The 20,660-nt window shown below is 48.5% G+C and overlaps 1 protein-coding gene across 3 annotated transcripts in view; it reads left to right on the top strand.

The window, feature by feature from the left end:
• The window catches only part of NADK2 (NAD kinase 2, mitochondrial), a 690,519-nt gene that overhangs the window by 519,259 nt on the left and 150,600 nt on the right, over positions 1 to 20,660 (top strand). For all 3 annotated transcript variants that reach the window (XM_085631046.1, XM_085631045.1, XM_085631044.1), the window contains 2 exons: positions 1,410 to 1,465; positions 1,549 to 1,602. In XM_085631046.1, the coding sequence (XP_085487172.1) occupies positions 1,410 to 1,465; positions 1,549 to 1,602 (110 nt within the window). The remainder of the gene's footprint in view (positions 1 to 1,409; positions 1,466 to 1,548; positions 1,603 to 20,660) is intronic.

Genomic DNA, 20,660 nt, shown 5'->3' with positions numbered 1-20,660 from the left:
TGCCAGGTTCCCATTCTGCAATCTCTGCATTTGTCGAGAGTTGACTGTGCCATGATGTGCTTCGTACTCCCATCTCACAAGCGGCGGCATCAGAATCAGGTGGTTGATAAGGAACACTCAGACAGTGGGCACAGGCAATCAAGACTCTGCCTAAATGTATTTCTCAGAGGTTTCTAGGGTCCAGTCACTTTTGATACCTTGAATAGCGTCCGTTCCTATTGCCTTGTCTCCCTCTGCCAGGATTTGGGTTGATGGTAATTCAGCCTGTTCTCATTACAGGCATGCAGTAGTAGTGTAGATTGCCATTATTCATGTTCCCAGTCTGGGTTCTGCAGCTTCTTCCTGCAGAATGCTCCCTGGCATTCTCCGACTGAGTGCTGCTGTTACATTTTCCTTTGGCTTCTCCGAATATCTGGACTACAAGTTCATCATCTTTGCCTTGTACATCGTTTCACTTATTCCTGCCCATCGCCTCAGGATGAGAGTGGGGATTTTATATTTAAGACCAAGTTTATTCATTGCATTTTGGACATATGGTCTAAATGAGGTTTCAAATTGTGTTCCATGCCTTAAGAAATCCGGGATACCACTCTAGGTGCTCCCATCTGTTCCTTGAAGAGGTTGTGAGTGCCAGTGCTTTGAGATATGTATTTAACTCCTGTTAAAGAGGGAATTGTATATATTCAGTAAGGAACAGTGCGGATCTCATCTTCTAGATGCGCATGAGTCAGAGCGATAAAGGTAGTCAAATTCTTTTGCTCAGTCTGCTGTCCATTCGCAAAGCTTTGGTCTGGCAGAGCATAAATAAAGATTCCCACAATCCTACCAGGTGTACAGGCCACTGCAGGGAGAAGCTGCACAAGGGGTGTTGTGTTGACACAAGCAACATGGAAGGAACGCCCCATCTTGTGCTGCAGTTACCACATCATTATGAAGATGCACACTTCATAGCATGTATACACCAAGACATAAAAAAAAACACATCTCATTTGTGCTGCATTTTATAAATCTACGCAGGAAAACTAGAGGATGTGGAATTATGGGAGACTAAATAGATTTTACAATAGGGTTCTAACAGGCTAGCTTTTGGGGTGCAAGTAGAAGGTCCTGTGTTTCTGAACTATGAAATCTAATGCCACAACTGTCCAGCTACAGTTAGACTGGTGATAGTCCACATTGTAATGGAATACTATCCTATCGGAGCCTTTCTATCTGATGAAACATGGAACACCCGTAGATGTGTTGCAGATTATTGAATTAAATTAGGCTGGATGGCTTACTGTGGAAAGACTAACATCTGTTCACGTCATTCATGGAAGTAACTCTATGCAGATGTTGACTAGTGGAAAATCTAAACCACTGTGCTGCTGTATAGATAAACGTAATTGTCATATATTTCTATTTTTCAGGTCCTACAACATTAACAAGATTGTTTCACAGGCTGTGGAAGAGATCCTTAAAATTGGTAAGTAACATAGTAGTAAAATATTACCATTTCTGATATAACCGCTTTGACATTTAATCTGTGTTTTATGTCTTTTTCTACAGCTAAGAAACATGAACACCCAGATTTCCTATTGAGCAAAGAATTGATAGATCAAGGTAAGCGATCATTAGTAAATTTTCAAATGACATACAAATTACTTTATGGTGCCCAAGCTGCAGCTAAAGCAAGGCTGTGCTAGTGCACCACTCTCATGGTCATGCAGCGAACAGAAATATAGGGCCATTCTGTCCACTGCTCATCAGTCCACAAGATACTCAGGGATGAGCTAAACATGTGCTGTTCTATTAAGAAGTTCAACAAACAAAGAGCTGCAGGGAAGAGTTTGCAGTCTGTGACAGACTTTTTAGAATGCTCTCTTGATAGACCCAAGAACCTTGGACAATCATTTGACAGTAAAGAAACTGCTTCTGATGTTTTGTAGTGTAAATGATGGGTCGAACAGTTAAAAAGGCTTATTGATGACACCGTGCCAATGATCTGAGACTGTCTAATGTCGCGCACCTCCAGTACTCTTCAGTAGGCATATAGCATGTAAAACACACAATCGCACACACGCACACACACACACCCTACACCCATTCAGACTCTAATACACTGAGGTAAAACAATCATTTCAGTTTTTGGCCAGTAACTCATTCATAATTTTTAATGAGCATGAAGCTCAGTGCATGGTGAAAGTACAGCTAGTGATCAAATAAAGTTGTCAATGGCAAACAAGCAATGTTTTGAGTTACATACATAATGGTTGGGCATGGAGATAAATAGAAGATGAGAGCATAAGTAGAGCATATCTTCAGGGTATTAAAGCACTGAACACCATACACCCAGTTAAGCCTTTTTGCCGTACTGTATATTTTTCTCTTGTACATTTGTTACTTTCTTGCAGTTCATCTTCAGTGTCTGCCTGTAGCACTTAATCATTCGTATACCTTCATTGCTCCTGTATTAGGCAGTCCCAACCAATGAGCTAGGGATCTGATAGAGACATCTAGCTGCAGATTCCTTACTTTAGAATCCTGCCAAGGTGCGAGACTGGATCCAGAAATTTTTCTCCAGAGCAAGTCCGCATACAGGCAGAGGGTATCGTGCAGCTCCGTATCAACGTCGTCCATCAGATGTTACGTTAACAGAGTCCATAGAACTCCCTCACCGATGACGGTTCCTTCTTTTCCGCGCTTGCAGCATGGAACCCGTGCGGTTAGAGGCTGTTTTTTCAGGCCCATCTCGACGTCTTGTCAAGAAAACAGTGTACTTTTTCAAGCAATGTTGTCTGGGTTTAAACCTTGCGGAATTTGTGATAGACAAATGTTGATCACAGATCTGCATACTGTCTGTTTGCGGTGCCTTGGAGAACATCACGACTCAGAAGACTGCGGTTTCAGCCAGCGACTTTGTCCAAGGCATTGAAAGAGTGCCTTATGAAAAATCCTTGATGGGCGTTTTTCTGAAAAATGCATCGTTGTCAATCCTCACTGAAGTCTAGGGATCAATTGATATGTTTGGGTGAGGGGGTCGCCTCTGTCAACATCCAGGAAGGCTCCGAGAACCCAACGGTCAACACACAAGTCTGACCCTGTCTCCCAACCATCGGTTGAGGAGCATTTACAAGAGTCTATCACGCGCCTCTCTAAATATCCTGGAGTCAGGGTGAATCTAGCCCAAATAAGGGAATATTATTTTTTCCTGCAAAAGGTTTTTGGGCATCAGTCTCCCTCTGGTGCGCCCTCTAGCCCCAAGGAGGTAGGAGCTGCCCTGGCTGGATCCTCACAGACAGGTTCGACCTCAGTGACAGTTGGGCCGTCTGACTCCGCTATCGGATTTTAGACAGCCACGGTGCACACCCTTCGGGGTTTACATCTTAGGCATCTAGTCACCCTTTGAAGTCGGCGGTGCCGGTCGGTGTCGACCCTGATGCTTCGGAGTCTATTCAGCTGGTGATGGCTGCGTCGATGGACGCTGATCCTATTCCTATTTACAACGTCAAGATGACGCTGCAACGGCGTCGGCGCCAACAGTTCCTTCTTCTTTGGATGATTACATCTACTGTTATTCAGCCTTTGTCTGTTTTTCTTTTGGGAATACACAGTTTGGTAACTAAAGAAGAGGATATTGAGGGTCAAAATCCTTTGCAAGCTGTCCAACCCCCTGTGGAGGAAAATTGACTTACTGAACTGGGGGAAGTTAGTGGATTAGTCTTATCCAGTTTCAAATTTACTTTCTACACCTGGTATGGCAACGGAGGAAAGTTCTTTCTTAGCTGAAATATTGAAGAGGGCAGCTGTTGTGTTGGATTGCCAATTTGCCTCCGTGGAATTGTCCATGGATCCTTTGAATATTCTTCATCAATGCAAGACGGGAGGGGAGCCTGTGCTCCTTTTAATGAGTCCGTTTGACCTGCTATTAGGATCTTGTGCAAACCCCATGACCAGAGCTCCAGTTGACCGGGCTGTGGGTCACAGGCATTGACCTGCCCCTGGGGACCCCCTTTGTCCCCTGCAACATCCACTACGAAAGGGTTGGTGGTTCAAGCTGCTACAGCTTCTTAGGACCCTAATGCCCTTCCTTCGGTTCCATCTGGCAAAGAATCCAGATAGTTAGAAAGTTGTGGGAGGAATATATTTTCTTCTGTAAGAACAGCTTTGATGTCTCCAAACACAAAATGTGTTATGTCCAGGTTTTCATATGCTTTGAGACTCCGTCACACACAGGCTACCTTCTCTGTCAGAGGAACGCAGAAATTAGTTATTGCAGGCGGTGCCGGGAGGCAGCAAGATTTACTAGCAAATGTATCCTGGACACCACAGATTCTGTGTTTAGAGCTATGATTTAGTCAGTTGCTCTGCGTAGGCATGCTTGATAGTGTCAGTTTGTGTTCTCGAATCCTTTTTAGGAGAGCCTCAAAAGGTTGCCTTTTGATGGTATCCCTTTATTTGGTGAACGGGCTGATACGGCCTTAAGGTAATTCACAGCTAGTCAATTTGATAAGTCCACTTGAGTTATTTTGTAAGCTTAACTTTGGTCTTCGGTCTCGTGTAGAGAGGTTTCTACACAACTTAGTTATATGATTCATCTGGTATGTCCAGGATGGTCTTTTTAATCCAGAGAAGTGGTTGTCTTGGTTGCTCTGCTAACTGCAGAAGTGCTGGACTCTGTCAGTTTTTTGATGTAGAATTTGCGCTATGTTGTTTATCTGAGCCCTATTATACAGGGCACACCCTTTGATTTACTCTGGAGAAGAGTTTAAGTGGTATCATTATGGTATATACTATAATGTGTGTAGTATTTGTATGCTATCGTGAGATTTTAAAATGTGCATTTGTGTGTGTGTGTGTGTGAGACATATATATATATATATATATATATATCTATGTGTATATTATCTACTGGCGGTCGCCAGTAGATAGTTATAATTAGGACCGAGTTTCCATAGGAAATCTCAAAATTCTATTTTGAATAACTTTGGCGCCGGTTGATGAATCCTCGTGAAATTTTCAAAACTAATGAGGCGCTCCGCTCCTACCCTGAAAGTCTCGGGGTGATTAGTCAAGCGGGGGCCGAGATAAAAGGGGGGTCCCAAAACGCGTTTTCTCCATGCATTTTCCCATAGGACCTTTAGTCGAAGGTACAGCCCGAACGGCTGAACAGAATAACTTGAAATTTGGCAGAGAGGTAGTCCTCAGGTCAGGCATGTGCCTTTTGCATATATGGAGTCCATCTGTACAGTAGTTCCTGAGAAAATTGCAGTTAATTGTACATAAATATCTATGACCGCGCACCGTGTGCGCACCCTTACGTGCGCGAGCGTAATTCTGATTGGTGGTTACATGTCAGTCAACGTTCGAATCGGTCGAAATCAGGAAGTGTCGGCCGCCATTTTGTTTGTTTTGGGTGCGACACTGAAAAAGAGAGGTGGCGAACGTGAAAAGGGGGCAGGGTAGAGAGTTCCTGACCCCCTAGCCTTTGTCAGGGGGTCCCTGAAGGAACCCGAAGGGTGAAAAAACATTTTATTTTTTTATTTTTTTTTTAAATCGCGCGGTGCGCGCACGGTGAAAAACCTTAAAAAAATATATATAATAATACATACATAACTTAGCATTTAAAAAACCATAGGTTTCACACATGTTATAGTTAGGTGGACATTTCACTCGTAAAAAACCAATGAAATTCCCCCGTTATAGTTAGTTCAGATAACTATAACTCGCGTGACCGCCACTCTATCACAAGGATCATGTCATCAGTGATGTCACGAGTGATGCCACTGACCATGTCTTGAGTGATGTAACGTCATGAGCAGTGGATTGCGGGCGCGCGAGTTATAGTTATCTGAACTAACTATAACGGGGGAATTTCATTGGTTTTTTACGAGTGAAATGTCCACCTAACTATAACATGTGTGAAACCTATGGTTTTTTAAGTGAATTTGCAAGGTTTTTTAAATGCTAATTCCTAACTATAACGTGTGAATCCTATGGTTTTTTAAGTGAATATATAGATAGATAGATAGATAGATAGATATAGATTTCTCACTGGGGTTTGCTAGTAGGTAGTTATAGTTAGGACATAGTTTCCATAGTAAAATCGTTTTTTGATTTGCCAATATCTATGGCGCCGTTTGACGAATCTTCGTGAAATTTTCAAAACTAATGGAGCACTCCGGTCAGCTCCTGTCTTCAAAGCTTTGGGGTGATTCGTCAAGCGGAGTCCTGAGTAAAAAGGGGGATCCGTTAATGCGTTTTCTCCATGATAATTTCCATAGGAAACATTTATCGCGGCTACTGCCCGAACTGCTGAGAGAAATTACACCAAATTTGGCAGAAAGGTAGCTCTTGGTACAGAGTGCACTTTTTGTTAAATGGGGTAAATCCGTTCAGAAGTTCCTGAGAAATTTATATATTTAGAAATATTAGTATCTGGTGACCGCGGTGGATCCATAAACCCTACTGATCTTGACTCTGATTGGCTGCCAACACTTCAAACCAGGAAGTGTTGACAGCCATATTGTGACTTGGTTGAACTGAGTCACAAGAAAAAAGGTAAAAAACAAGAATAAGGGGTAGGGTAAAAACACCTTGATCTCCTAGGCCTGCTTAGGGAGTCCCACAGGGACCCTGAGGGCCCCAAAAAAACATTTTTTTAAATATTTCCGGCAGGATTCACGTAGGGCCTGCAATTCCTGCCAAAAAAATGAAACACAATTTCCCTTAACTAAGCTCGCGGGCGGGCCGGGTCCCAGGGGCATTGCTAAAATGTGATGTGGGGCCCCCGCAGCCCCGGTGACTGCCACCACCCTGGGACAAATTTAATGATATGCAGGGGGCACGTGGCCCCCGCAGCCCCTGGGACCGCCACCTCTCTGGGGCTATTTGTTAATAAAATAGCGTGGGGGGGCTCCTGCCCCTCACACTGCCCCGGGACCACCACCTCCTCGGGGCATTTTTGTTAATTAAGGGTGGGGGGGCTGTGCGGGCACTCCAAGCCCCAGGTACTGCCACCTTCCCGGGGCATTTTTTTTATTAAAAGGTGGGGGGTGCTCCTGCTCGCCTCCATGCTGCCCCAGTGATGACCACCTCCCCAGGGCTTTAAAGATGATGGGATGGGGGGCTCTGCAGCCTCCCTCCAGGAGCCCTCCATGGCCCTGGGGACTGCCACCCCCCATGGCCCGTTCCAGCAATGTCCAGGGGTGCCCACCCCGGGACATTGCAGTTTGCTATTGCAAAAAAAGAAACTGGCAACTCGCCCCGCCCCCTCCCTGCACAACTCTGCAAATGCGCCTCCTAGCGTGCTCTGGGTTGGGGGATTAAGTCCTGTTTGATCCTAAGGGTCCTTAGGGACCAACTAGCCCACCAGGTACCTCCAGTAAGCCCCACACTGTGGGATTGCTGAGAGTTGGTCCGAGGCCACGCCCCTTTTACAACACACTGCAAACGCGCCTCTTGGCGCACTGCTGTTGGGGTGATGAGATCCCCTTGTGTCCTGAGGACTTCAGGACTAATGTGGACATCCCCCAAGAAAGTCCTCCTGTAAGTCCTACGCAGTGAATTTCCTGAGCGTTGGTCGAAGGACCAGCCCCCTTTCTCTGTCGCTCTGCAAACAAAAGAAGCATTTGTAATGTAATAGGTCTTGCATTTGCGAGAGTTAGAGCTATTGGCGTTGTAAATGTTAAAGGTGTTTTACTAATGTTTTTTGAAGTGGAGTGGATGTATGTTGTGTGTAGTGGAATTATGTGGTATGTTATGCAGTGAAACATGTGGATAGAAAGTATGTGGTATTTAGTATATAACATTCTGATGGATACATCTGCTTGTGGATTCCTCACCTTATGAAAATCCCCTGCGGCAGCATTCCGCAGAAATTTTTCCTAGCTCTCCACGCCGACGAGGTCGTCACAATGCTATGGCTCCGCATGACGTCACTGGAGCCATAAGAGGGCCACATCGGCGTGATGACGTTGGTTTTTCTGGGACTCTCCATACTTTCTGCATTTTGGCTTATTTCCTTCTGTGGTTTTGCCATGTCTGCTCCAAGGAAGTCTGGTTTCTTCAAGCCCTGTAAAGAGTGCGGGGGTCATATGTCGATCACTGACCCCCATGAGGACTGTCTGTGGTGTCTATCATCCGATCATGACGTTGAGAGCTGTTCTTGCTGTAGAAAGACGAGCCCGAATGCCTTGAAGGAACGGGAAGCCAAACTGTACATGGCTAAAGTGAGGAAAGAAAAAAAGAGGTCGAAAACGTTTGAAGTCGAGGTAGCCGACTTCACATGACTCGAAGTGTAAGCACAAAAAGAAGAAGAGGCATGGATCTCGGCGCCATTCGTCGAAGCCTGTGGTTTCGAGGTCGCCTTCTCCGGCTCCTCAACGTTGTGTTAAGGACTTTGTCTCTCCTTCACCTTCAGTGTCTCCATCCCATTCTCCTTCGTAAAAGGGGACTCCGGCACAGTCACGGACGCCGAGATTTTCTCCGACTTCGGAAGGTTTGTCAGATCCGGCTGATGCTGAGGCTCCTTCAGCTCCTGTGGCTCCGCCTGTGACTCCAGCGGTTCCGACTCCGGAGGTGCCTCGATTGGATCTCGAACCGGCTCAGTATCCTCAATTTCCAGCACCTGGTTCGGACCCCTCGCATTTTTTAAATGTGAAGTATGGTGTGTTTACCAGGGCTGTATACACTTCTGTTGCACCTTCGGGTCCCGCGGGTCCTCGGGCATTTAATTTGGGTTTGCCTCACCATTATCCTCAGGCCCCCTTCGTGCCAACGATCCAGTCTTGGCATTTTCCAGCTCCTAGGATGTCGACGCCGTATGTGCAGTCCCCCGGCTCCATCTGGCAAACCTTCTTCATGAATTCGTTCGGGGCCGGTTGCTGCTCCGGATCCTCCTTCGACGCCGCTCCCGGAGCCATCGACGCCACGTGTGGTGCTGCCGACACTGCAACCGAAGATGTGATCGAGGAGAGAAGTTGCAGAGGTTGTTAGAAGAGGAACAGTACCAGGCTGAAGAAATGGAGGAAGGTTACATTTATGAGTCTGAGGATATGTTTGAGGGTCTGGGTGAGGCAAGTGGACTTGACACCTCTCCGGAGTGGGACTTTGCTTCTCAGAAATCTTCCCCAAAAAAGGAAGTTGCACCTTACCATACTGTGATAAAGAAGGCTGCGGAGCTCTTGGATCTGCAGCTCCCTATGGCGGAGTATAAGCCTAATCTGCTCAAAGAGGTGCTTCATTCTCTGTCCTCTGTGTTTGAACCACTTTTGCCATTCAATGATGCCTTGACGGAGCCAATCCTTAAGGTGTGGCGCAATAGTCTTTCTGCTCCTGCAGTTTCAAGGTCGGTGTCCAGAAGGTACAGGCCTGCTCCAGGGGATCCTGTGTTCCTTTCGTCTCATCCTTCACCTGAGAGTTTGGTGGTGCTGGCTTCATGTTCAAGCGTTACAACAAACAAATATTGGACGGAATGCTGACAATGCAGACATTCTCCCCCAGTCAAGAGATCTGGGTTAAATCCATCGTTCTTTTGCCCACTACGCCACCCCAGTTTAGACATGGCCATATGCAAATCAGTCTTGACCCTGTGCCTCATGGGAACAGTCCAGCCCGAACTGCCAAGCCATGTCTTCCCTGGACCGGAATCAAGCATCCTAGGACCGGTTTCTGGCTATCAGCCGTCATCAGCCAGGATAGCTTTATTCCAGTGGCGTAGTGAGCACGGGTCACTGTTTGTTGTAACGCTTTTCGCCCTAAGTGGGATGGGTATTCCCAGACGTGGGACCCGTGCTCACTACGCCACTGGAGTCAAGCTATCCTGGCTGATGACGGCTGATAGCCAGAAACCGGTCCTAGGATGCTTGATTCCGGTCCAGGGAAGACATGGCTTGGCAGTTCGGGCTGGACTGTTCCCATGAGGCACAGGGTCAAGACTGATTTGCATATGGCCATGTCTAAACTGGGGTGGCGTAGTGGGCAAAAGAACGATGGATTTAACCCAGATCTCTTGACTGGGGGAGAATGTCTGCATTGTCAGCATTCCGTTCATCATTTCTTTGTTGTAACGGCTTCATGTTCAAAGCAGTCCACGGGCGCCTTTCCGCTGGCTCCTGCTGACAGGGATTCTAAGAAACTTGAACAATCTGCAAAGAAGGTCTTCTCTTCAGCGAGCATGGCTTTGAAGTCCACTAACGCTACCTGTTTGTTGGGTAGATACATTCATGCCCTTATGGACTCTGCCAAACAGCTTCTTTAAAAATGATCTGAGAAAGATCGGGGAAATTTCAGTGAGGTATTGGCAGACTCGCAGGCTGCTGCTCGCCAAGTCATCCAGTCTGGCCTAGACACGGCAGATTCGGTTGCCAGGGTGATGGCCTCATCCATTGCCAAGAGAAGACATGCATGGCTAAGGTCTTCTGGGTTCTCTCCTTATGTTCAAGCTGCCGTTCTCGATCTTCCTTTTGACGGATCTAGGCTTTTTGGAGAAAAAGCCGACTCTGCTATGCAAAGGTTCAAAGACCGTAAGGCCACAGCGAAATCCTTGGGTTTACAGTCTCCGGCACAGGGTTATGGCTATAGAAGATACTGTGGCTTTGGGAAGTCATCCTTTCGTGGTTCCTGTCGGCAGCAGCAACAGCAACAAAACCCCTTGTACAAGTCCTACAGGGGTAAGGGCAGAGGTTGCCTTCGTGGAGCGGGTTTTCAGCCCTCTTCCTCCTCCTCTTCTACCTCCCCAGTCCCTCCTGGTAATGCAGGAAAGCAGCCCTAGATCCGCCAGCCGGCTTACCCATTTTCTACAGGATTGGAAATTGGTCACTTCAGACCTTTGGGTTTTAGATCTGGTAGAAAATGGGTACGCCCATCCCTTCAGGGAATTCCCTCCTCATGCCAAGGATTTTGCACAGAGGATCATTTACTCCTTCAGAAGGAGATGCTTGTCCTGTTACAAAAAGGTGAGATAGAGCTGGTTCTGGAGCAGGAAAGGGGTCAGTGATGCTACTCCTGGTATTTCCTGATTCCCAAGAAGGATGGCAGGTTACGACCCATCCTGGATCTCAGAATCTTGAATCTGTTTCACAAGCAGGAGAGGTTCAAGATGCTCACCCTAGCGCAGGTTCTTCAGGCGCTGCAACAAGAGGACTGGATGGTGTCCATCGACTTGCAGGATGCGTATTTTCACATCCCAATCCTGAAGTCGCACAGGAAGTATCTCCGGTTTACGGTTGGTTCTCAACATTACCAGTTTGCGGTCCTTACTTTTGGTCTTACTACTGCACCTCGAATCTTCACTAAGGTGATGGTGGTGGTGGCTGCCCATCTCAGGAAGTCGGGGATCCCGGTTTTCCCCTACCTGGACGACTGGCTTCTGAAGGCAGAGACGCCAGAGATGGTGCGCCGTCATCTGCAGGTAACAACTCAGCTGTTGTTCAGATTGGGTTTTTCGATAAATGTTCCCAGATCTCACCTGGTGCCCTCTCAGCGCAACCTGTTCATAGGGGCAGTACTGGATACCACTGTGTGTCAAGCCTTTCCTCCACTGCAAAGGGTTCTCGACATTCAGGAAATTATCCCTTTGTTTCACAATGGAGCGGTTGTTCCAGTTCTGAAGGTCCTACGCTTGCTCGGTCTGTTCGCCTCCTGCATTCTGTTGGTCAACCATGCACGCTGGCACATGAGGGCGCTCCAGTGGTGTCTCTGCAGGCAGTGGTATCAGCACAACAGGGATCTCAGGGAGTCAGTCAGGATTTCCAGAGAAGCTGCAGCGGATATGTCTTGGTGTAGCGTGGAGGACAATCTGTCTCAAGGAAAGCCCTTTCATCTTCCTCCATCTGTGGCCACAGTGATAACGGATGCCTCTACCCTAGGGTGGGGTGCTCATCTGGGGTATCTGGAGATCAAGGATCTTTGGTCTCCAGAGGTAAGATTGCTTCATATCAATCTTCTGGAATTGCGGGCGATACGTTTAGCGCTCAAGGCCTTTCTCCCTGCCCTTTGCGGTCAGTCGTTTCAAGTCCCGACGAACAACACTGCCGCAATGTGGTACGTCAACAAGCAGGGAGGAGTAGGGTCGTACCGTCTCTGCAGGGAGGCGTTGCGGCTTTGGTCCTGGGCTCAGGACCGTCGTATTTGTTTGATTGCAAATCATCTGGCCAGGGTGCTGAACGTGCGTGCGTGCGGACAGTCTGTCGGCAGTTCTCTGCCGACCACGAGTGGAGGCTTCATACGGATGTAGTTTGACACCTCTTCCGGACGTGGGGGTCTCCTCATGTGGACCTGTTTGCTACTCTCGAACGTGCACTGCCCGTCATTCTGCAGTGTTCAGTTTCTGATGCAAGGGGCGTTGTGGGACACATTTCAGTTGAGTTGTAGCTCTCAACTCCTTTATGCGTTTCCTCCCATACCCTTGATTCCTCGGGTTCTGAGAGATTCGCCAAGACCGGGCCCAAGTTATTTTGATTGCCCCGGATTGGCCAAGAAGGGTGTGGTACACAGACCTTCTTCACCTCTCGTTGCACCCTCCGCTCTGTCTCCCTCTCAGGGTAGACCTTCTCTCACAGTTGGAGAGGCAGGTTCTACAGCCCCACCTCCAGAGCCTGCACATTCGTGCCTGGAGATTGGGTCAGACTGATTTGCATATGGCCATGTCTGAACTGGGATGGCAGAGTGGGCTAAAGAACGGTGATGGATCAAACCCAGATCTGTTGAGTGGGTGTGAGTGTTTGATTGGTTCTGATGCTCCGTCCATCACCACCCCCTTTTGTACCGCCTGGAGATTGTACGGGGCAACCTGAACTCTTTCTCTCTCCTGCCTAACGTGGTGGATGTTATTTTATCGGCCAGGCGACACTCCACCAAGTCCATTTACTCCTACAGGTGGTCAAGATTTGTTAAATGGTGTGGAGAGAGGTCTATTGATCCCTTAAAAGCCTATTTTTCTGATGTTCTTTGTGTTTCGCTGCATTTGGCTCAGCAGGGTTGTGCTGTGGCTACTGTTAAAGGTTATTTGTCTGCTTTATCGGCATTTCTTTGTTTGCCTGATCAGCCGTCTCTTTTTAAATCTCCGATTGTTTTAAGGTTTATTAAGGGCCTTACTAATAGGTTTCCGCCTACTCCCTTCGTTATGTCCCAGTGGGATTTAAATCTAGTTTTAACTTTCTTAATGGGTTCCCCATTTGAACCTATGCACAGTTGTCCTTTAAGACTGCTGTCATTCAAAATGGTCTTCCTTGTGGCTATCACCTCTGCCAGGAGGGTGAGTGAGCTTCAGGCTTTGAGTTCTAAGCCTCAGTTTCTGACTATTTATGCTGAAAGGATGGTTCTCAGGACCAGGGCTGCTTTTTTGCCTAAGGTGGTAACTTCCTTCCATCTAGGGCAGTCCGTTACCCTCCCTACTTTCTATCCCCCCCTCACCCTTCCAAGGAGGAAGAGGGGCTTCACCGCTTGGATCCTAAGAGGGCGGGTAGTTTCTATCTGGATAGATTGAAGGACCTGCGATTGGACAACCAGCTCTTTGTGGGCTACGTTTGACGCATGACGGGCAAGGCGGTGCACAAGCACACTCTATCCAGGTGGATCATCTTGTGCATCAAGATCTGCTACACTCTGGCTGGTAAGGAGCCTCCTGAAGGCATTAGAGCTCATTCCACCAGGGCTAAATCATCTACTTCTGCCTTGTCCAGAGGTGTTTCTGTGTTGGATATCTGTAAGGCCGCACCTTGGGCCTCCCTACACACTTTCGCGAAGCATTACTGCTTAGATTCTGAGGTGAGGAGGGACGGCCATTTTGCGCGCTCGGTTTTGCAGGACTTTTTGGTATAGAAGGGTGGACACCCTCCTCCGGGGGTTGGACTGCTGTGGGATTCTTTTCATAAGGTGAGGAATCCACAGGCAGATGTATACATTAGAAGAACAAGTTACTTGCCTTCGGTAACGCTTTTTCTGGTGGATACGGTATCTGCCTGTGGAATCCTCACTGACCCACCGCCTCCCCGTTGTCCAACTTTTTATACCTTAAAAGAGGTATTGGTTAATATGGTTGTTTCATATTGTCATTTGTATTGCCTCTGTTTGCCTTTGTGTAGGCTTATGGGAAGTGCTTGCTTTCTTTTGCTTTCCTTTTTCACTGTACAGTGTGTGTATTTGTGTGAATACTGTGTACTATGTATGCATTGTCTCTATGGCCGGTCCTTCCGTTCGCCTCGGAGGCACAGAAAAAATGGGTGGAGCGGACGTCATTACGCCGACGTGGCCCTCTTATGGCTCCAATGACGTCATGCGGAGCCGCGTGCGGAGCCATAGCATTGTGCCGACCTCGTCGGCGTGGAGAGATAGGAAATATTTCCGCAGAATGCTGGCGCAGGGGATATTCCTAAGATGAGGAATCCACAGGCAGATACCGTATCCACCAGAAAAAGCATTACCGAAGGTAAGTTACTTGTTTGTTATGTAGAGTGGGATTATGTGTTAGGCAGAGTAATTATGTGGTATGGTATGGTAGTCTGAGTTGTGGAGTGGTAACCTCAGGTTTAGTCTTCCTCGTTTCCATAGAAGCTAAACTATAAACTCAATGACACAAAAAGAGAAGGAACCACTGAGGAGCACTTTTGAACCTAGTCAGATATATAAGCAGGGCCAGTGGAATTAGGCAACTGTTCAGCTGCGCCAATTTTCGCATAATCCATTATCTCCTGCATGATCTGCAGATTTGAACAAAAAAACCTTGTTTCTAGCTCAAACGGCTCAAACATTAACAAAAATTCACTGACCAGTGTTAGTGTGGTAGAAGGCCCTTTGCAAAGCTGGAATGGTCACCTAATACTCGATGCTTAATATGGGTGTTAAATTGGTACTAATGGTGTACAAAGCACACTCACTTGCTTCTTTTGGCACCTCTCTTCTTTTTCTATACCTCTCTTGCTTCTTTCTGCATGACTCTTGCCTCTTTCTGCACCTCTCATGCCTCTTTCTGAATTTCTGCTGCTTCTTTCAGCACTTCGCTTGCCTCTTTCTGCACCTCTTGCTCCTTTCTGCACTTCTATTGCTTCTTTCTGCACCCCTCTTCCCTCTTTCTGCACCCCTCTTCCCTCTTTCTGCTCCGCCCTTGCCTTCTCTTGCCTCTTTCAGCTCCGCACTTGCCTCTTTCAGCTCCGCTCTTGCCTCTTTCAGCTCCGCTCTTGCCTCTTTCAGCTCCGCTCTTGCCTCTTTCAGCTCCGCTCTTGCCTCTTTCAGCTCCGCGCTTGCCTCTTTCAGCTCCGCGCTTGCCTCTTTCAGCTCCGCGCTTGCCTCTTTCAGCTCCGCGCTTGCCTCTTTCAGCTCCGCGCTTGCCTCTTTCAGCTCCGCGCTTGCCTCTTTCAGCTCCGCGCTTGCCTCTTTCTGCTCCGCGCTTGCCTCTTTCTGCTCCGCGCTTGCCTCATTCTGCTCCGCGCTTGCCTCATTCTGCTCCGCGCTTGCCTCATTCTGCTCCGCGCTTGCCTCATTCTGCTCCGCGCTTGCCTCATTCTGCTCCGCGCTTGCCTCATTCTGCTCCGCGCTTGCCTCATTCTGCTCCGCGCTTGCCTCATTCTGCTCCGCGCTTGCCTCATTCTGCTCCGCGCTTGCCTCATTCTGCTCCGCGCTTGCCTCATTCTGCTCCGCGCTTGCCTCATTCTGCTCCGCGCTTGCCTCATTCTGCTCCGCGCTTGCCTCTTTCTGCTCCGCGCTTGCCTCTTTCTGCTCCGCGCTTGCCTCTTTCTGCTCCGCGCTTGCCTCTTTCTGCACTGCTCTTGCCTCTATCAGCACTTCTCTTGCCTCTTTCTGCACTCCTTTTACCTCTTTAAGCACCTCTATTGCCAGTTTCTACAACTCTCTTGCCTCATTTCTCTTGCCTCCTTCTGCACCTCTCTTGCTTCTTTCTTTGCTTCTGTACTCCTCTTGCCTCTTTCTGCAACTCTGTTGCTTCTTTCACACTTCATTGATTCTTTCTGCAACTCCGTTGGTTCTTTCTTTAGTTCTCTTGCTTCTTTCTGCACCTCTCTTGCCTTTTCCTGCACACCCTCTCTCCTCTTTCTGCTCCTTACTTGCCTCTTACTGCTCCTCACTTGCCTCTTTCTGTGCCTCACATGCCTCTGTCTGCACTTCTCTTGCTTTTTCCTGCACCTCTTGTTTCTTTCGGCAACTCTGGTCTTTAATCACTTACCTTGCTTCTTACCGCACCTCTGTTGCTTCTTTCAGCACTTCCCTTGCTTCTTTCAGCACTTCCCTTGCCTCATTCTGCACTTCTGTTGCTTCTTTCTACATCTCTCCTGCCTCTTTTTGTACTTCTCGTGCTTCTTGCTGCACCTCTCTTGCCTGCTTCTGCAACACCCTTGCCTCGTTCTGCACCTCACTTGCCTCTTTCGATCTTCTCTTACATTTTTCTACACCTCTCGTTTCTTTCTGTAACTCTCTAGCCTCTTTCATCAGTCCTCTTGCTTCTTTCTTCACCTCTGTTGCTTCTTTCTGCACCGCTCTTGCCTCTTTCTGCACCTCTGTTGCTTCTTTCTGCACCCATCTTGCCTCTTTTTGCACCCATCTTGCCTCTTTTTGCACCCATCTTGCCTCTTTTTGCACCCATCTTGCCTCTTTTTGCACCCACTCTTGCCTCTTTTTGCACCCTCTCTTGCCTCTTTTTGCACCCTCTCTTGCCTCTTTCTGCACCCTCTCTTGCCTCTTTCTGCACCCTCTCTTGCCTCTTTCTGCACCCTCTCTTGCCTCTTTCTGCACCCTCTCTTGCCTCTTTCTGCACCCTCTCTTGCCTCTTTCTGCACCGCTATTCTCTTTCTGTACTTCTCTTGCGTCTTTCAGCACTTCTCTTCTCTTTCTGCACCTCTTGTCCCTCTTTCTGCACCTCTTGTCCCTCTTTCTGTACCTCTTGTCCCTCTTGCTGTACCTCTTGTCCCTCTTGCTGTACCTCCCTTGCCTCTTTCTGTACCTCTTGCCTCTTTCTGCACCTCTCTTGCCTCTTTCTGCACCTCTCTTGCCTCTTTCTGCACCTCTCTTGCCTCTTTCTGCACCTCTCTTGCCTCTTTCTGCACCTCTCTTGCCTCTTTCTGCACCTCTCTTGCCTCTTTCTGCACCTCACTTTCCACTTTCTGAACTTCTTTCTTTTTTCTGCACGTCGTGTTTCTTTCTGCAACTCTCTAGTCTCTCCTCACTTCTCTTGCTACTTTCTGCATCTCTTGCCTCTGTGAACTTCTCTTGCCTCTGTGAACTTCTCTTGCCTCTGTGAACTTCTCTTGCCTCTGTGAACTTCTCTTGCCTCTGTGAACTTCTCTTGCCTCTGTGAACTTCTCTTGCCTCTCTGAACTTCTCTTACCTCTCTGAACTTCTCTTGCCTCTCTGAACTTCTCTTGCCTCGTTCTTCACTTCTCTTGCCTCGTTCTTCACTTCTCTTGCCTCGTTCTTCACTTCTCTTGCCTCGTTCTTCACTTCTCTTGCCCCGTTCTTCACTTCTCTTGCCTCTCTGAACTTCTCTTGCCTCGTTCTTCACTTCTCTTGCCTCGTTCTTCACTTCTCTTGCCTCGTTCTTCACTTCTCTTGCCTCGTTCTTCACTTCTCTTGCCCCGTTCTTCACTTCTCTTGCCCCGTTCTTCACTTCTCTTGCCTCTTTCGGCACATCAATTGCTTCTTTCTGCGCCCCTCTTGCCTCTTTCTGCGCCCCTCTTGCCTCTTTCTGCGCCCCTCTTGCCTCTTTCTGCGCCCCTCTTGCCTCTTTCTGCGCCCCTCTTCCCTTTCTGCACCTTTCCTCTTTCTGCATTTCTGTTGCTTCTTGTAACACCTTTGTTGCCTCTTTCTGCACTTCTCTTGCTTCATTCTGCACTTCTCTTGCTTCATTCTGCACTTCTCTTGCTTCATTCTGCACTTCTCTTGCTTCATTCTGCACTTCTCTTGCTTCATTCTGCACCCCTCTTCTCTCAATCTGCACCCCTTTATGCACTTCTTGCCTCATTCTGCACCTCCGCTGCTTCTTTCTGCACCTTTGCAGCTTCTTTTCACACTTCCCTTGCCTCTTTATTCACTCCTCTTGCCTCTTTCTGCAGGTCTATTGCCTCCTTTTGTACCTCTGTTGCCTGTTACTGCACCTCACTTGCTTCTTTCTGCACTTCTCTTGCATTTTTCTGAACCTCATTTCTTTCGGTAACTCGTCTTTCATCACTTTTCTTGCTTTTTGCACCTCTGTTGCTTCGTTCAGCACTTCTCTTGTCTCTTTCTGCACTTCACTTGCCTGTTTCTGCACCCCTATTGCCTTTTTCTGCACCTCTGTTGCTTTTTTCTGCACCACTGTTGCTTTTTTCTGCACCTCTTGCCTCTTTCTGCATTCCTCTTGCCTCTTTCTGTACCCTTCCTGCTTGTTTCTGCACTTCTCATGCTTCTTTCGGCACCCCTCTTGCCTCTTTCGGCACCCCTCTTTCCTCTTTCTCCACCTCTGTTGCCTCTTTCTGCACCTCTGTTGCCTCTTTCTGCACCTCTCTTGCCTCTTTCTGCACCTCTCTTGCCTCTTTCTGCACTTCTCTTGCCTCTTTCTGCACCTCTGTTGTCTCTTTCTGCTTTTTCTGGACTTCTCTTGCCTCTTTCTGCACTTCTCTTGCCTCTTTCTCCACTTCTCTTGCCTCTTTCTGCACTTCTCTTGCCTCTTTCTGCACCTCTCTTGCCTCTTTCTCTTTCCTCTTTCTGCACCTCTGTTGCCTCTTTCTGCACCTCTGTTGCCTCTTTCTGCACCTCTGTTGCCTCTTTCTGCACCTCTGTTGCCTCTTTCTGCACCTCTGTTGCCTCTTTCTGCACCTCTGTTGCCTCTTTCTGCACCTCTGTTGCCTCTTTCTGCACCTCTGTTGCCTCTTTCTGCACCTCTGTTGCCTCTTTCTGCACCTCTGTTGCCTCTTTCTGCACCTCTGTTGCCTCTCTCTGCACCTCACTTGCCTCTCTCTGCACCTCACTTGCCTCTCTCTGCACCTCTCCTCTCTTTCTGCACTTGGCTTGCCTGTTTCTTCTCCCCTCTTCTCTTATGGCACCTCTTGCCTCTTTCTATATTTGTTGCTTCTTTCTGCACACCCCTAGCTTCTTTCTGCACACCCCTAGCTTCTTTCTGCACACCCCTAGCTTCTTTCTGCGCACCCCTAGCTTCTTTCTGCGCACCCCTAGCTTCTTTCTGCGCACCCCTAGCTTCTTTCTGCGCACCCCTAGCTTCTTTCTGCGCACCCCTAGCTTCTTGCTGCGCACCCCTAGCTTCTTGCTGCGCACCCCTAGCTTCTTGCTGCGCACCCCTAGCTTCTTGCTGCGCACCCCTAGCTTCTTGCTGCGCACCCCTAGCTTCTTGCTGCGCACCCCTAGCTTCTTGCTGCGCACCCCTAGCTTCTTGCTGCGCACCCCTAGCTTCTTGCTGCGCACCCCTAGCTTCTTGCTGCGCACCCCTAGCTTCTTGCTGCGCACCCCTAGCTTCTTGCTGCGCACCCCTAGCTTCTTGCTGCGCACCCCTAGCTTCTTGCTGCGCACCCCTAGCTTCTTGCTGCGCACCCCTAGCTTCTTGCTGCGCATCTCTAGCTTCTTGCTGCGCATCTCTAGCTTCTTGCTGCGCATCTCTAGCTTCTTGCTGCGCATCTCTAGCTTCTTGCTGTGCATCTCTAGCTTCTTGCTGCGCATCTCTAGCTTCTTGCTGCCCTTATCTAGCTTCTTGCTGCCCTTATCTAGCTTCTTGCTGCCCTTATCTAGCTTCTTGCTGCCCTTCTCTAGCTTCTTGCTGCCCTTCTCTAGCTTCTTGCTGCCCTTCTCTAGCTTCTTGCTGCCCTTCTCTAGCTTCTTGCTGCCCTTCTCTAGCTTCTTGCTGCCCCTCTCTAGCTTCTTGCTGCCCTTCTCTAGCTTCTTGCTGCCCCCCTGTTGCCTCTTTCTGCCCCCCTGTTGCCTCTTTCTGCACCTCTGTTGCCTCTTTCTGCACCTCTGTAGCCTCTTTCTGCACCTCTGTAGCCTCTTTCTGCACCTCTGTAGCCTCTTTCTGCACCTCTGTAGCCTCTTTCTGCACCTCTGTAGCCTCTTTCTGCACCTCTGTAGCCTCTTTCTGCACCTCTGTAGCCTCTTTCTGCACCTCTGTAGCCTCTTTCTGCACCTCTGTAGCCTCTTTCTGCACCTCTGTAGCCTCTTTCTGCACCTCTGTAGCCTCTTTCTGCACCTCTGTAGCCTCTTTCTGCACCTCTGTAGCCTCTTTCTGCACCTCTGTAGCCTCTTTCTGCACCTCTGTAGCCTCTTTCTGCACCTCTGTTGCCTCTCTGCACCTCTGTTGCCTCTCTGCACCTCTGTTGCCTCTCTGCACCTCTGTTGCCTCTCTGCACCTCTGTTGCCTCTCTGCACCTCTGTTGCCTCTCTGCACCTCTGTTGCCTCTCTGCACCTCTGTTGCCTCTCTGCACCTCTGTTGCCTCTCTGCACCTCTGTTGCCTCTCTGCACCTCTGTTGCCTCTCTGCACCTCTGTTGCCTCTCTGCACCTCTGTTGCCTCTCTGCACCTCTGTTGCCTCTCTGCACCTCTGTTGCCTCTCTGCACCTCTGTTGCCTCTCTGCACCTCTGTTGCCTCTCTGCACCTCTGTTGCCTCTCTGCACCTCTGTTGCCTCTCTGCACCTCTGTTGCCTCTCTGCACCTCTGTTGCCTCTCTGCACCTCTGTTGCCTCTCTG

This window comes from Triturus cristatus, chromosome 2_1 (genome assembly GCF_964204655.1).
Source record: "Triturus cristatus chromosome 2_1, aTriCri1.1, whole genome shotgun sequence".
NCBI lineage: Eukaryota > Metazoa > Chordata > Amphibia > Caudata > Salamandridae > Triturus > Triturus cristatus.
This window is presented reverse-complemented; position numbering and strand designations above follow the sequence as displayed.